Below are 14,866 nucleotides of genomic sequence, written 5' to 3' on the forward strand. Positions count from 1 at the left end.
TTTATGCTCCCTTTCTGCTGGACAAAATACTGTATATCAGAAATAATGCTTACCATGACAGCATTGACATTTAAAATTGTCTTATTTATTATTAATATTAATTTCAGGACCACTCCGATTTATTCTTGTATGGGAATCTTCAGCCTTGGTGGACGAATGAATGTAACTTTAAAAATGAAGAACAACATGAACGGAATGGAGTCGTGGTCAGAGCCCTACGAAGTGGCAGTACAACAAGCAAGTAATAACCCTTTAATTGCTCATTTTAGCACATAATTTGAGATGAGGGACACCTTGTCATGTGTTGTTTATTTCAAKTATTAACAGGTGTCTTGTTGAATCTTGAATTCATAAATGCATTTATAATTGGTTTATACATTTATGGAATWTATTTAAAWRWTKTATTTATTTATTAGGATCACCATTACTCTTCCTGGCGTCCAGATAGTGTTAAAACAGTTACATCATAAATAAAACWATACATCATACATTACATTATTGCTCTAATATTACACATGTACTATACAAAATCCACAATACCAAAACATTCCAGTGTGTGTGTTTGTATGTGTGTGTGTCTCCTCACAGTCCGCATTGTGCCTTGAGGTATTGTTTTATCTGTTATTTAAATCTGATCTTACTGCTCGCTTGAGTTACTTGATGTGGAAGAGTTCCATGTAGTCATGGCTTTCTCAGTCTGTTCTGGACTTGGGGACTGTAAAGAGACCCCAAGTGGCATTTCTTGTGGGGTATGTACAGTATGGGTGTCTGAGCTGTGTGTTAGCTGCTTGAACAGACAGTTCKGTGTTTTCAACACGTCAGTACCTCTTACAAAGACAAGTAGTGATGCAGTCAATCTGCTTTGAGCCAGGAGAGATTGGCATGCATATGTGTTTGATATTAGCCCTCCGTGTACATTTAAGGGCCAGCCGTTCTGCTCTGTTCTGGGCCAACTTTAATTTGCCTATGTCTTTCTTTGCAGCACTTTCAGGTGTGATAAAACTAAGGCCTGTAGACCTGTAGCTTTTAGATTTTTTATATGTATTTAGGACTAGCTTATTACTTTCCACCCATTCTAAAACTAACTGCAGCTCTTTGCTAAGTATAGCAGTGACTTCACCTGCTGTGGTAGCTGCCGTATATAATGGTGAGTCATCAGTCACACAGGCTTTGTGTGTGTGTGTGTGTGTGTGTGTGTGTGTGTGTGTGTGTGTGTGTGTGTGTGTGTGTGTGTGTGTGTGTGTGTGTGTGTGTGTGTGTGTCTGTCTCCTCACAGTCTGGTTGTGCTGTGAGGTGTTGTTTTTTTTCTGTTCTTTAGTATGACTGTGAGGAATGTGGGGACAGTAAGAGGGGACGTGAATTTGGCCTTTCATTTAGTTTTCTTTTTGCTAAATGGAACAGTAAAAGCACTTGTCCTACCATCACATCAGTCAATGGCTCTGACACTCACTGGAGGTGACATGGGGGATCAGCAAGTTGCACACTAGATGTCGGGTCCGTTACCGAATGGCCACCACTGACAAATGGACTGAGGTATTGACTTCATTCTCTTCTGCTCTAACCTCACTACCAAAATGGACTCAGGTATTGACTTCCATCTCTTCTGCTTTCACCTCACTACCAAAAAATGGACTCAGGTATTGACTTCATTCTCTTCTGCTCTAACCTCACTACCCAAATGGACTCAGGTATTGACTTCATTCTCTTCTGCTCTCACCTCACTATCCAGAAATCTTCAAGTCTCTGACAGTGCACATGTTGTTATATGATGCATATTTTAATCCAATGTTACATTTATTTGGGTAGTTAAAGCCTGAACCCAGACTACGTCCAAAATAGCACTATATTCCCTATATGGTGCACTTCTTTAACCAGGGCCCATAGGGCTCTTTTCAAAAGAAGTGCACAATGTAGGGAATAGGGTGCCTTTTGGGACAGAGACTCAGTGGTATACTGCCATCTCTCACACCAGACCCCAGCCTATGTTCTTGTGGAAAACGCTGAAAAAGCAGTCTACACGATTGAAGGCCTCAAGCCTTTCAGCAGCTACATCATTGCCGTTTCCTGTATTTTGTCATTTGGTCACTGGAGTGACTGGAGCATGGAGACAACTGGAACAACACTGGAGAGAGGTAATAAAATGAATGATAAATCCAAGTCATTCCTTACACATGCTTCAACATTTCGAAACCTTACTGAGACTGTCAACTACCCTGGATAGCTACATCGTGGGAAATAGACTTTATGGAATCAGAAAGTATGTTAGTTCAGTGGTGTGTGACAAAGCTACATTTGAAAACAACATATGGATGCCAGAGTAAGATGTTGTGTGCAGGAGGGTTCCTGATACTGCCACATCATGCTAGGTCTTATTTTTGTGTTTTCACAGCACCCTCTAGACCGCCAGATATCTGTTATCATGTGGAGACGGTGAACAAACAAGGACCTCATCACCTTATGCTTATGTGGAAGGTCATTTGAGTTTAAAACATTGTTCTCCGGTTTATCCTCAACTTTTATCTTGCTGTCGAAATCTATACTCAAGATTTGCTTAAAGTCAGCATCATGATCCGATCTGAGGCCTTATCTGATTGACCATGTACAGTCATGTACAGCTGAAGTCGGAAGTTTTCACAATTCCTGACATTTAATCCTAGTAAAAATTCCCTGTCTTAGGTCTGTATGTAAACTTCCGTCTTCAACTGTATGTATAGTGGGGTCCGAAATGATTGACACCCTTGATAATGATGAGCAAAAACTGTAGGTTTGCTGTTTTAAGGTTTATATGTATGCATGTATGTATGTATGTATGTATGTATGTATGTATGTATGTATGTATGTATGTATGTATGTATGTATGTATGTATGTATGTATGTACAGTACCAGTCAAAAGTTTGGTCACACCTAGTCCTTCAAGGGATCTTCTTTATTTTTACTATTTTCTACATTGTAGAATAATAGTGAAGACATCAAAACTATGAAATAACACAYRTGGAATCATGTAGTAACCAAAAGAGTGTTGAATAAATCTAAATATATATTATATTTTAGATTCTTCAAAGTAGCCACCCTTTGCCTTGATGACAGCTTTGCACACTTGGCATTCTCTCAACCAGCTTCACGAGGAATGCTTTTCCAACAGTCTTAAAGGAGTTCCCACATTTGCTGAGCACTTGTTAGCTACTTTTTCTTCACTCTGCAGTCCAACTCATCCCAAACCATCTCACTTGGGTTGAGGTCRGGTGATTGTGGAGGCCAGGTCCTCTGATGCACACCATCACTCTCTTTCTTGGTCAAATAGCCCTTACACAGCCTGGAGGTGTGTTTTGAGTCATTGTCCTGTTGAAAAACAAATGATAGTCCCACTAAGCGCAAACCAGATGGGATGGCGTATCGCTGCAGAATGATGTGGTAGCCATGCTGGTTAAGTGTGCCTTGAATTCTAAATAAATCACAGACAGTGTCACCAGCAAAGCACCCCCACACCATCACGACCCCTCCTCCATGCTTCATGGTGGGAACCACACATACAGAGATAATCCGTTCACGTACACTGCGTCTCACAAAGACACGGCGGTTGGAAGCAAAAATCTCAAATTTGGACTCATCAGACCAAAGGACAGATTTCCACCGGTCAAATGTCCATTGCTTGTGTTTCTTGGCCCAAGCAAGTCTCTTCTTATTATTGGTATTCTTTAGCAGTGGTTTCTTTGCAGAAAWTCGACCATGAAGGCCTAATTCAYGCAGTCTCCTCTGAACAGTTGATGTTGAGTTGTGTCTGTTACTTGAACTCTGAAGCATTTATTTGGGCTGCAATCTGAGGCTGGTAACTCTAATGAATTCATCCACCGCAGCAGAGGTAACTTTGGTTCTTCCTTTCCTGTGGCGGTCCTTATGAGAGTCAGTTTCATCATAGTGCTTGATGGTTTTTGCGACTGCACTTGAAGAAACTTTAAAAGTTCTTGAAATGTTCCAGATTGACTCATCTTCATGTCTTAAAGTAATGATAGACTGTCATTTCTCTTTGCTTATTTGAGCTGTTCTTGCCATAATATAGACTTGGTCTTTTACCAGATAGGGCTATCTTCTGTATACCACCCTTACCTTGTCACACCACTGATTGGCTGAAACGCATTAAGGGGAAAAAATCCACAAATTAACTTTTAACAAGGAACACCAGTTAATTGAAATACATTCCAGGTGACTACCTCATGAAGCTGGGTGAGAGAATGTCAAGTGTGTAACACTGTTATCAAGGCAAATGGTGGCTATTGAAGAATCTCAAATATAAAATATGTTTTGATTTGTTTAACACTTTTTTGGTTACTACATGATTCCACATGTGTTATTTCATAGTTTTGATGTCTTAACCATTATTCCACAATGCAGAAAATAGTAAAAATAAAGAAAAACCCTTAAAGGAGTAGGTGTGTCCAAACTTTTGACTAGTACTGTATGTGTATTTAAAAAAAAAAAGTATTTCAGTGAAGGTACATATATTATCCAATCAATAGATATATTCTTAAATCTGAATAGGCCATTTGACTTTTAAAWATGTATTTGTTTTTCAGGCCCTTGATGTTTATGATGCTCACGGACATATTCTTGGGTACCAAGTGAGCTACACACAAACAAAGCACCCCTCTCTGAGTGTGACCACTAACACCACAGATCTGAAGGTGGTCCTTGTGGTGACCGAGGATGAGTTGGAGGTCACAGTTATGGCGTACAATAGCGCTGGTGGATCCCCTTACTCTCATCTAAAGATTGACCTGAGTCTTCATCAGAGTGAGTTAAATGTCTGTTTCCATGCATTGATAATGACTACAGAGGTGTTTGACTTTTTCATTTTAATGGGTGTTAATCTCAACACCCAGAACCAAATATCTGCGCTAGTCGAATAACCGCTTGTCACAAGAGGCTAAATGCGTGGTAAATGGTAATGTAATGTACTTCTGAGAAAATGAGGKAGAGAAGAAGTCTCTAATCTTAACAACCATCTGGTTGATTAGACTCCTCCACCCCTGGCAAAATTGTGCAATATCCTTTTTGTGTCAATATCACCCATTTCTGTAGAAGCCTGAGGGAAGTGAGAAATGGCAGATGCATAAACCCTCTGTCTCCAGCCTTTAAGTCAAATTATTTTACAGCGATGTTATAGGTATTTTTCTAGATTGCCCTTGAACAGTTCATTCAAAAATCAAAACTGTTTAGTTAGACATTCAACATAGGTGTTTTACATTACTGACATGAATTACAGTAGGCCCTGAAGGGGCAAGGCTTTTCACCTTGTGTAATTGCTCAGATATTAGATCAATTAACTTATTAAACAGTGGATGTTGGTGTTAGCTCTACCCTCAGTGAGAAGACTTTGGGTGAATTCTGAAGGTGATAGGCTAGTGCTTCAATGGGATGTGGGACACATATCCCTGCCAGTTAGTGAGGTTGCCAATGAGTGGGCCACTGATGCTGCACATCCCATATCCAGTCACTGGAAACGAGTGAATGGCTCCACCAGATCAACAGTCTTGAAAGGTAAATGCATGGGCATGATGAAGTAGACAAAGCATTGATACCACATGTATCACAGTTCGATYGCAATAAGACACGTTGACTGTGCAAATGCATTCACCTCTGTTTCAGACCATCTTCAGCCTGGGACAACATACAGAATCAATGTTTACCCCATATCTAATCAACTGTGTGGTCCACCCAAGTCAATCTTTGCCAACCTAGAGTACGGAAGTAAGTAGGGCTAATGTTAAAGTCATGACATTTATTCACTTATTGTTTATGTGAAATGGGGTTCCTACTATTCCTAGAATATGTCGCACACACTGGTGGCAGCTTTATTGGGGAGGACAGCCGCAGAGTAATGGTTGGAACGGAATGAATGGAAGAGTATCAAACACATGGTTTCCAGGTATTTGATCCCATCCCATTCACTTCTTTCCTGCCTATATTATGAGATGTCCTCCCCTCACGAGCCTCCGATGCTATGTTGCTTCAGCTCTTTTAGGTGCAGTCGGAATGCACGTTGTGGATGTGACTAAAAACACAGTGACTGTACAGTGGGAGTGGCAGAGAAAGGAGGTTCACCCCAAGGTTCTCAGATACAGAGTGATACTGCGCCTGGGGGAGATACAGGTCGAATGTAAGAGCGTTTCCTCTATTTACATATTAGTCCAAGCGATTTGTGATTTTTAAAACTTTTTCATTAAACATGAAACGTGCTACACTTGTACAGTTTGAATTTATATATTTGAGGGATTTTGCATGAATGTTTGATCTCAAGTTAGGATTTGGTCCTATGTGATAAAGTCATTGTTTTGTCCCTKGGTTAACAATCAGTCTTGAAACTATTGTTGATATACAGACAGATCAATTGCTATTCTATTCACCATCTCAGCTATCCCTGTCTGGCCAGATGTATGGCAGCACACATTCTTCAAACTTCGCGCAAACACAGGCTATTCTGTTCATTTACTGGCGGAGACTTCTAATGACAACATTTCAAGAGAAATTATTCCTATTAAAACACATCTTTTTGGTAAGTACTTCTTTAAGTACAGTATTGTTGAGAACATACACTACCGTTCAAAAGTTTGGGGTCACGTAGACATGTCCTTGTTTTTGATAGAACATTTTTTTGTCCATTAAAATAACATGAAATTGATCAGAAATACAGTGTAGACATTGTTAATGTTGTAAATGCCTATTGTAGCTGGAAACGGCTGATTTTTAATGGAATATCTACATAGGCCCATTATCAGCAAACATCACTCCTGTGTTCCAATGACACGTTGTGTTAGCTAATCCAAGTTTATAATTATAAAAGGCTAATTGATCATTAGAAAACCCTTTTGCAATTATGTTAGCACAGCTGAAAACTGTTATTCTGATTAAAGAAGCAATAAAACTGGCCTTCTTTAGACTAGTTGAGTATCTGGAGCATCAGCATTTGTGGGTTTGATTACAGGCTCAAAATTGCCAGAAACAAASAACTTTCTTCTGATCAATTAGCCTTTTAAAATTATAAACTTGGATTAGCTAACACAACGTGCCATTGGAACACAGGAGTGATGGTTGCTGATAATGGGCCTCTGTACGCCTATGTAGATATTCCATTTAAAAAATCTGCCGTTTCCAGCTACAATAGCCATTTACAACATGAACAATGTCTACACTGTATTTCCGATCAATTTGATGTTATTTTAAAGGACAAAATGTTTTGCTTCTCTTTCAAAAACAAGGACATTTCTAAGTGACCCCAAACTTTTGAACGGTAGTGTATATGATTAGTCAGAAAGCCTTACAGTATTAAGATGGTAGTGTATAATATCATTAGAATTGGGCAATTCTAATTATGCCATCTAGCTACAGGCTTGATTCCGTCCAAAGCTGCTTGCTTGTGCGTTGGTGTATTTTAATGCAGAATATTAAACACAAGGTTATTTTGTCCACATTGGTTTTGATTTACAAAATAAACATACGTCTGAATATATGAAACTTGCTCCATTTTCAGAACATTATTTCATTATGTTCACCTTCCCTCTAATCGTCCTGCTTACCCTTGGCCTTGGAGTTTTCTTCATCTTATCCAGAACTTTGTAAGTCATACACATACATTACTTTTGCTTTTCTCATTGCTTATGTGAACTTAGCTTCATCAGTATCATAACATAAGGCTCAAGGCTCTTTATCATTAATGATCAGGGATGATGCTTGTTTTTTCCTGTTGCTCTCTGTGATATGTGAATAGACCTTATCTGACTGTCCCTCGGGTTATGTGTATGCAGCTGTAGGATGTTAATTTTTATCAGTATTGTCGTAGCAAACTAATCATGCAGCAACAGGATTTGAACATTTAGTCCATAATGTTGCTTGATCAATGGTTAGGCTATTAGCTGGACAAAAATAGGCAACTGTTCATGAAAAGTGCAATACTGTTAATATAACCTTGTATTAGTGAGGGTTTTCAGTGAATTTATGTAAACCATGAAGCTCATCTGCATTTACTGCTGCGCAGGAAAATGATCTGCACTAAAAGTGTCATCAAATTAAGATCCAACTTCTGTATATGAATGAYGTGATGGCCAATCAGATAATGCCTATACACATATCACCGAGAGTAATAGAAAAAAATGGCACTAATTCGTGTTTTTTTCTTTTCTTATTATTTTCCGCTTGTCTGTGTATGTTTTTGTATGTATGTATTTGGCTTTTTTATGCTGCACARTAATTTTTGTTTCGGGGGACAATCAGGATACACTACCATTCAAAAGTTTGGGGTCACTTAGAAATGTCCTATTTTTTTAAAAGAAAAGCWAATTTTTTGTTCATTAACATAACATCAAATTGATCAGAAATACAGTGTAGACATTGTTAATATTGTAAATGACTATTGTAGCTGGAAACGGCAGATYWTTTAATGGAATATCTATATAGGCCCATTGTCAGCAACCATCACACCTGTGTTCCAATGGCACGTTGTGTTAGCTAATCCAAGTTTATTATTTTAAAAGGCTAATTGATCATTAGAAAACCCTTTTGCAATTATGTTAGCACAACTGAAAACTGTTGTTCTGATTAAAGAAGCAATAAAACTRGCCTTCTTTAGACTAGTTGAGTATCTGGAGCATCAGCATTTGTGGGTTCGATAATAGGCTCAAAATGGCCAGAAACAAAGAACTTTCTTCTGAAACTCGTCAGTCTATTCTTGTTCTGAGAAATGAAGGCTATTCCATGCGAGAAATTGCCAAGAAACTGAAGATCTCGTACAATGCAGTGTACTACTCCCTTCACAGAACAGCGCAAACTGTCTCTAACCAGAATAGAAAGAGTGGGAGGCCCCGGTGCACAACTGAGCAAGAGGACAAGTACATTGGAGAGTCTAGTTTGAGAAACAGACGCCTCACAAGTCCTCAACTGGCAGCTTCATTATATAGTACCCGCAAAACACCAGTCTCAAYGTMAACAGTGAAGAGGCGACTCTGGGATGCTGGAATTCTAGGCAGAGTTCCTCTGTCCAGTGTCTGTGTTCTTTTGCCCAYCTTAATCTTACATTTTTATTGTCCAGTCTGAGATATGGCTTTGTCGTGTCTTTGCTATGCCGGATTAGGAAATATGACATACTATTCTATAAAATCCTTTCTCTGTAATTGTTATTACCTGATTGAACTAATCATGTAAATGTAATTAACTAGAAAGTCGGGGCACCACGAAATAATGTATATAGAGCTGTTATCTTCCGAATAAACTCTTAAAGACCTGGTCATCTTTTACATCAATAGTAGTCAATTCTTAATCGTCACCTTATTCAGTCTCATATGAAGCCGTAGAGATCTTGGTTATCTTCACGAACCCTGGCTAACAAGTTTAATCAGCAATACAAAATTTGGTTTAATCATTTATTTACTAAATATCTAAACAATCACACATACACACGATGGGTCATACATTGATTACTAATTATGTCATAAAAGAAAACGTCCCTAGCGGACGGAACAGATATGACGGCTGGTTACACAAAGAAAGAGTGTTGGGTTTTGAATGAAAGCGCGGGAAGACTGAGGAACAAAGAAATTTGGTCTCTGATCGGACCTTGTAAAGCTATGCTATCGTAAATACAGAATCTTATGCATTCTAAATAACCGGCCATTTGGAAAAGGAAAATGCAAGAAATATTTATTCTGAGCTGTGCTTCAATAGGTTGGTCGTAGATGGAAGGCCGTGTTGCCCAACAGAGATATTCCTGTCCTCTGAAGAATGTCTGGTCGAACGGATGCGTTGTAGTACCGTTGTGTGTTTGGTAGAAGAGATACTTTGTCCGTCCTTTCCTAGCCCATGTTTACAGCTGTTGCTGCTCACTCAAAGGCTAGGAGGTATCACTTCTTTAGTGAATAAGAGTTCAAAGTTCATACCAAGTTGCCATACTTTAAGCTCACGCTGAAGTTGGCTTAGTTCTGTAGTTTGATATTAGCCCTTTTAACATATGGACCATCGTCCTCACGAACACAAACATAACATTTTCGTAAAGGGCTTATGTAGTAGGGKAGAGAAGGGCGTGTTTCATAGTTCACAACCAATGTCTGTTCACTTGGGCGGGGCCACTGAGTGAACAGAGTTTACCTTATGGAAACAATTCTCTCATTTAGAAGCTAAAATTACATTTCATGATTTCACAAATAGTTTCATATTTAAACATTTAAATTGCACAACAATTCCATGTRAATCTGATAACTAGAATGTGTAGACTTTCCAAGATACAGTTTATGTCATCCTATCATCAGTAATAATGTCTCAGATGACAACTGATCTGATATCATATTCTTAAAGTACCAACGCATATTTTCTACTGGTTGGATTACCAAAATATGGTTCTGGTCCCCACCCTTTTGATGTTTTCAGACTCTCTATGTTAACAATGGGCTTTCCAAGAGTCACTCTGTATAGCAGAGAGAGGRAATGTATTTATGGGGGTCATAAACCTCACCAACAGGCCAACGTCATGACAGCTTTTTCTTTGCATCTCTGCCTAGAAGGCCAGGATCCCGGAGTCGCCTCTTCACTGTTGACGTCGAGACTGGTTTTTGGGGGTACTATTTAATGAAGCTGCCAGTTGAGGACTTGTGAGGCGTCTGTTTCTCAAAATAGACACTCTAATGTACTTGTCCTCTTGCTCAGTTGTGCACGGGGCCTCCCACTCCTCTTTCTATTCTGGTTAGRGCCAGTTTGCGCTGTTCTGTGAAGGGAGTAGCACACAGCATTGTACGAGATCTTCAGTTTGTTGGCAATTTCTCGCATGGAAAAGCCTTCGAGTTTCAGAAGAAAGTTCTTTGTTACGGCCATTTTGAGCCTATTATCGAACCCACAAATGCTGATGCTCCAGATACTCAACTAGTCTAAAGAAGGCAAGTTTTCAGCTGTGCTAACATAATTGCAAAAGTGTTTTCTAATGATCAATTAGCCTTTTAAAATWATAAACTTGGATTAGCTAACACAACGTGCCATTGGAACACAGGAGTGATGGTTGCTGATAATGGGCTTCTGTACGCCTATGTAGATATTCCATAAAAAAAATCTGCTGTTTCCAGCTACAATAGCCATTTACAACATGAACAATGTCTACACTCTATTTCTGATCAATTTGATGTAATTTAAGGGAGGACCAAATGTTTTACTTTTTTTTCAAAAACAAAGACATTTCTAAGTGACCCCCAAACTTTTGAACGGTAGTGTATAGTCGTGGCCAAAAGTTTTGAGAATGACACAAATATACATTTCACAAAGTTCTGCTGCCTGCAGTTTGTATGATGGCAATTTGCATATACTCCAATAATTTATGAAGAGTAATAGATGAATTGCAATGTAATTTGCAAGTCCCTCTTGCCATGCAAATGAACTGAATCCCCCAAAAACATTTCCATCTGCATTCAGCCCTGCCACAAAAGGACCAGCTGACATCTATGTCAGTGATTCTTTCGTTAACACCAGGTGTGAAGTGTTGACTAGGACAAGGCTGGAGATCACTCTGTCATGCTGATTGAGGCGTAATAAACAGACTGGAAGCTTCAAAATGAAGTGTGCTTGGAATCAATGTTCTTCCTCTGTCAACCATGGTTACCGCAAGAAACATGTTCCATCATCATTGCTTTGCACAAAAAGGGCTTCACAGGCAAGGATTTGCTGCCCAGTAAGATTGCACCTAAATCAACCATTATCGGGTCATTCAAGAACTTCAAGGAGAGCGGTTCAATTGTTGTGAAGAAGGCTTCAGGGCGCCCAAGAAAGTCCAGCAAGCTCCAGGACCGTCTCCTAAAGTTGACATACGCTGCGGGATCGTGGCACACCAGTACAGAGCTTGGCCGACAGGAATGGCAGCAGGCAGGTGTGAGTGCATCTGCACGCACAGTGAGGCAAATACTTTTGGAGGATGGCCTGGTGTCAAGAAGGGCAGCAAAGAAGCCACTTCTCTCAAGGTAAAACATCAGGAGGGACAGACTGATATTCTGCAAAGGTAAGGGATTGGACTGCTTGCGGACTGGGGTAAAGTCATTTTCTCTGATGAATCCCCTTTCCGATTGTGTGGCAGGCAATCCGGAAAAAGCTTGTCCRGAGAAGACAAGGTGAGCGCTACCATCAGTCCTGTGTCATGCAAACAGTAAAGCATCCTGAGACCATACATGTGTGGGGTTGCTTCTCAGCCAAGGGAGTGGGCTCATTCACAATTTTGCCTAAGAACACAGCCATGAATAAAGAATGGTACCAACCTTTCCCCGAGAGCAACTTCTCCCAACCATCCAGGAACAGTTTGGTGACGAACAATGCCTTTTCCAGCATGATGGAGCTCCTTAAGGCAAAAGTGATAACTAAGTGGCTCGGGGAACAAAACATTGATATTTTGGGTCCATGGCCAGGAAACTCCCCAGACCTTAATCCCATTGAGAACTTGTGGTCAATCCTCAAGAGGCAGGGGGACAAACAAAAACCCACAAATTCTGACAAACTCCAAGCATTGATTATGCAAGAATGGGCTGCCATCAGTCAGGATGTGGCCCAGAAGTTAATTGACAGCATGCCAGGGCAGATTGCGGAGGTCTTGAAAAAGAAAGGTCAACAGTGCAAATATTGACTCTTTGCATAAACTTAATGGAATTGTCAATAAAAGCCTTTGACACTTATGAAATGCTTGTAATTATACTTCAGTATTCCATATACAGCAAACTTTGTGAAAATTAATATTTGTGTMATTCTCAAAACTTTTGGCCACGACCGTATATTGAATGGAATTGAATTAACCATAAAGTCGAAGAACTGTGTCGTGTCGAAGGTTAAGGGCTTTTCTMTATAATTCCACACTGCATATTTCGTTTAAACACATTGTGCATACTATTATTGTGTTCTTTTCTCTGCAGCTACAAAACATATTTCTTTCCAAAAATTGCTAACCCTGGGGCCAGTGTTGTTGGACGATGGCTTTTGGAGTCACACCATGAGGTAATTTTCATGGCAACGCACATGTCGGAAATTGTTGTGTACAAAGAGAGAGTGTCGTGTTAGTTAAGCTCCTTAAAACCCTAGACCACAGTCTAATGTGTATAATGTACATTTTMCCCAACAGAAAAAACGTGTGAAGAATGTACTGAAGCTGGAGGAGTTCTTAGTCACTGATCTCTCAGGAGAAAATGGCTTTGTTGAGCTGGGGCAAGAAAGGCCACCTGTGAGAGAGGATGGGATTTTTAACCCTGGTTCATCTCACAGTACCCTCAATATAAAACATATTTTTATTCCGCAAAATACAGAATACATTGAAAATACTCCTAAAAGTAACAGAGAGAACAGGGATTCCTCCCTGATGTTTAACAATGTTGCCCACATAGAGAATGGCCAGGGTACACACATAGAAAATTACATTTTGTAAATGTAAACCATTTTAAGTGCTACTGTTCTTCATAATGTTACAGGCTTTGTTTTTTCCACTTATGTTATGAGGTTGGACTTTAGCATGTATAGCTCGTTAGCACGTAGGGCRCACCGATTGGCGTCACCTCGTTAGTCAGTATGTGTTACACCTGTGCCGACCTAGTGCTCTTGAGAGATGTGGGGGGTTAACACTTAGTTGGTGCTCTTCATTTTTGATTTCTAGGCAAACAATCCTTTATCTGATCATCCCTGTTTTCGTTTTGCTCCACTTTTTGGTTTACTTCCTGTATAAGTTTGGTGTGTTTTTTTTGTTTTTGTTTGCCTCTTCTTAGGCAAATTTAGTGGGCTCTCATGGTGGGTGTCTTTAAGGTTCCAGTTGTTGATACTTGTCAACTTTCAGTGGACACCCCCACGTCTTTCAGAACTCCCCCTAAAACCCCACTTGTTTCATTTTGGTTGTTGTCAGTGACTCATTAGTTCCCCCTTCTGTTTGAGCTACATTTTAGGTTTTCTTGCTGGGGATCTTAATTAACAATGTCTACAGTATTTGTTCTGCTGTAAAATATATTGTACATATATTTTTACATTTTATATTAAGCTTCAACCCTATCCCATGTCATTTTATGGTTTAACTATATGGGTAAACAATGAGAATGATTGATATATTGTGTCATTTTTTGTATGTAGTATTCTGTTTATGTATTATGGGGAGTTTATTTCAATTTAAATAGATACAGTGGGGCAAAAAAGTATTTAGTCAGCCACCAATTGTGCAAGTTCTCCCACTTAAAAAGATGAGAGAGGCCTGTAATTTTCATCATAGGTACACTTCAACTATGACAGACAAAATGAGAAAAAGAAATCCAGAAAATCACATTGTAGGATTTTTAATGAATTTATTTGCAAATTATGGTGGAAAATAAGTATTTGGTCAATAACAAAAGTTTATCTCAATACTTTGTTATATACCTTTTGCTGGCAATGACAGAGGTCAAACGTTTTCTGTAAGTCTTCACAAGGTTTTCACACACTGTTGCTGGTATTTTGGCCCATTCCTCCATGCAGATCTCCTCTAGAGCAGTGATGTTTTGGGGCTGTTGCTGGGCAACACGGACTTTCAACTCCCTCCAAAGATTTTCTATGGGGTTGAGATCTGAGCTTCTTACGAAGCCACTCCTTCGTTGCCCGGGCGGTGTGTTTGGGATCATCGTCATGCTGAAAGACCCAGCCACGTTTCATCTTCAATGCCCTTGCTGATGGTAGGCTTTGTTACTTTGGTCCCAGCTCTCTGCAGGTCATTCACTAGGTCCCCCCGTGTGGTTCTGGGATTTTTGCTCACCGTTCTTGTGATCCCCAGATCGAGGGAGATTATCAATGGTCTTGTATGTCTTCCATTTCCTAATAATTGCTCCCACAGTTGATTTCTTCAAACCAAGCTGC

General features: G+C 39.7%; 1 protein-coding gene across 4 annotated transcripts in view; it reads left to right on the forward strand.

Annotated features, from left to right (window-relative positions):
- The window catches only part of LOC111975209 (interleukin-6 receptor subunit beta), a 30,231-nt gene extending 15,374 nt beyond the window's left edge, over positions 1–14,857 (forward strand). Inside the window, exons 6-17 of one of the 4 annotated variants that reach the window (XM_070447171.1) lie at positions 108–241; positions 1,109–1,533; positions 1,973–2,132; positions 2,390–2,472; positions 4,573–4,789; positions 5,351–5,536; positions 5,645–5,746; positions 6,012–6,155; positions 6,411–6,551; positions 7,527–7,611; positions 12,919–13,000; positions 13,125–14,857. In XM_070447171.1, the coding sequence (XP_070303272.1) occupies positions 1,507–1,533; positions 1,973–2,132; positions 2,390–2,472; positions 4,573–4,789; positions 5,351–5,536; positions 5,645–5,746; positions 6,012–6,155; positions 6,411–6,551; positions 7,527–7,611; positions 12,919–13,000; positions 13,125–13,424 (1,527 nt within the window). In that variant the 5' untranslated portion in view covers positions 108–241; positions 1,109–1,506 and the 3' untranslated portion in view covers positions 13,425–14,857. Of the gene's footprint in view, positions 1–107; positions 1,585–1,637; positions 2,133–2,389; positions 2,473–4,572; positions 4,790–5,350; positions 5,537–5,644; positions 5,747–5,823; positions 5,925–6,011; positions 6,156–6,410; positions 6,552–7,526; positions 7,612–12,918; positions 13,001–13,124 lie in introns of those variants that run through there. The other 3 variants (XM_070447172.1, XM_024003442.2, XM_070447173.1) reach the window with 3 other exon arrangements.
- Positions 14,858–14,866: the final 9 nt, after the last annotated feature.

The sequence above is a fragment of the Salvelinus sp. IW2-2015 genome, linkage group LG15 (genome assembly GCF_002910315.2).
Source record: "Salvelinus sp. IW2-2015 linkage group LG15, ASM291031v2, whole genome shotgun sequence".
Classification (NCBI taxonomy): Eukaryota; Metazoa; Chordata; class Actinopteri; order Salmoniformes; family Salmonidae; genus Salvelinus; species Salvelinus sp. IW2-2015.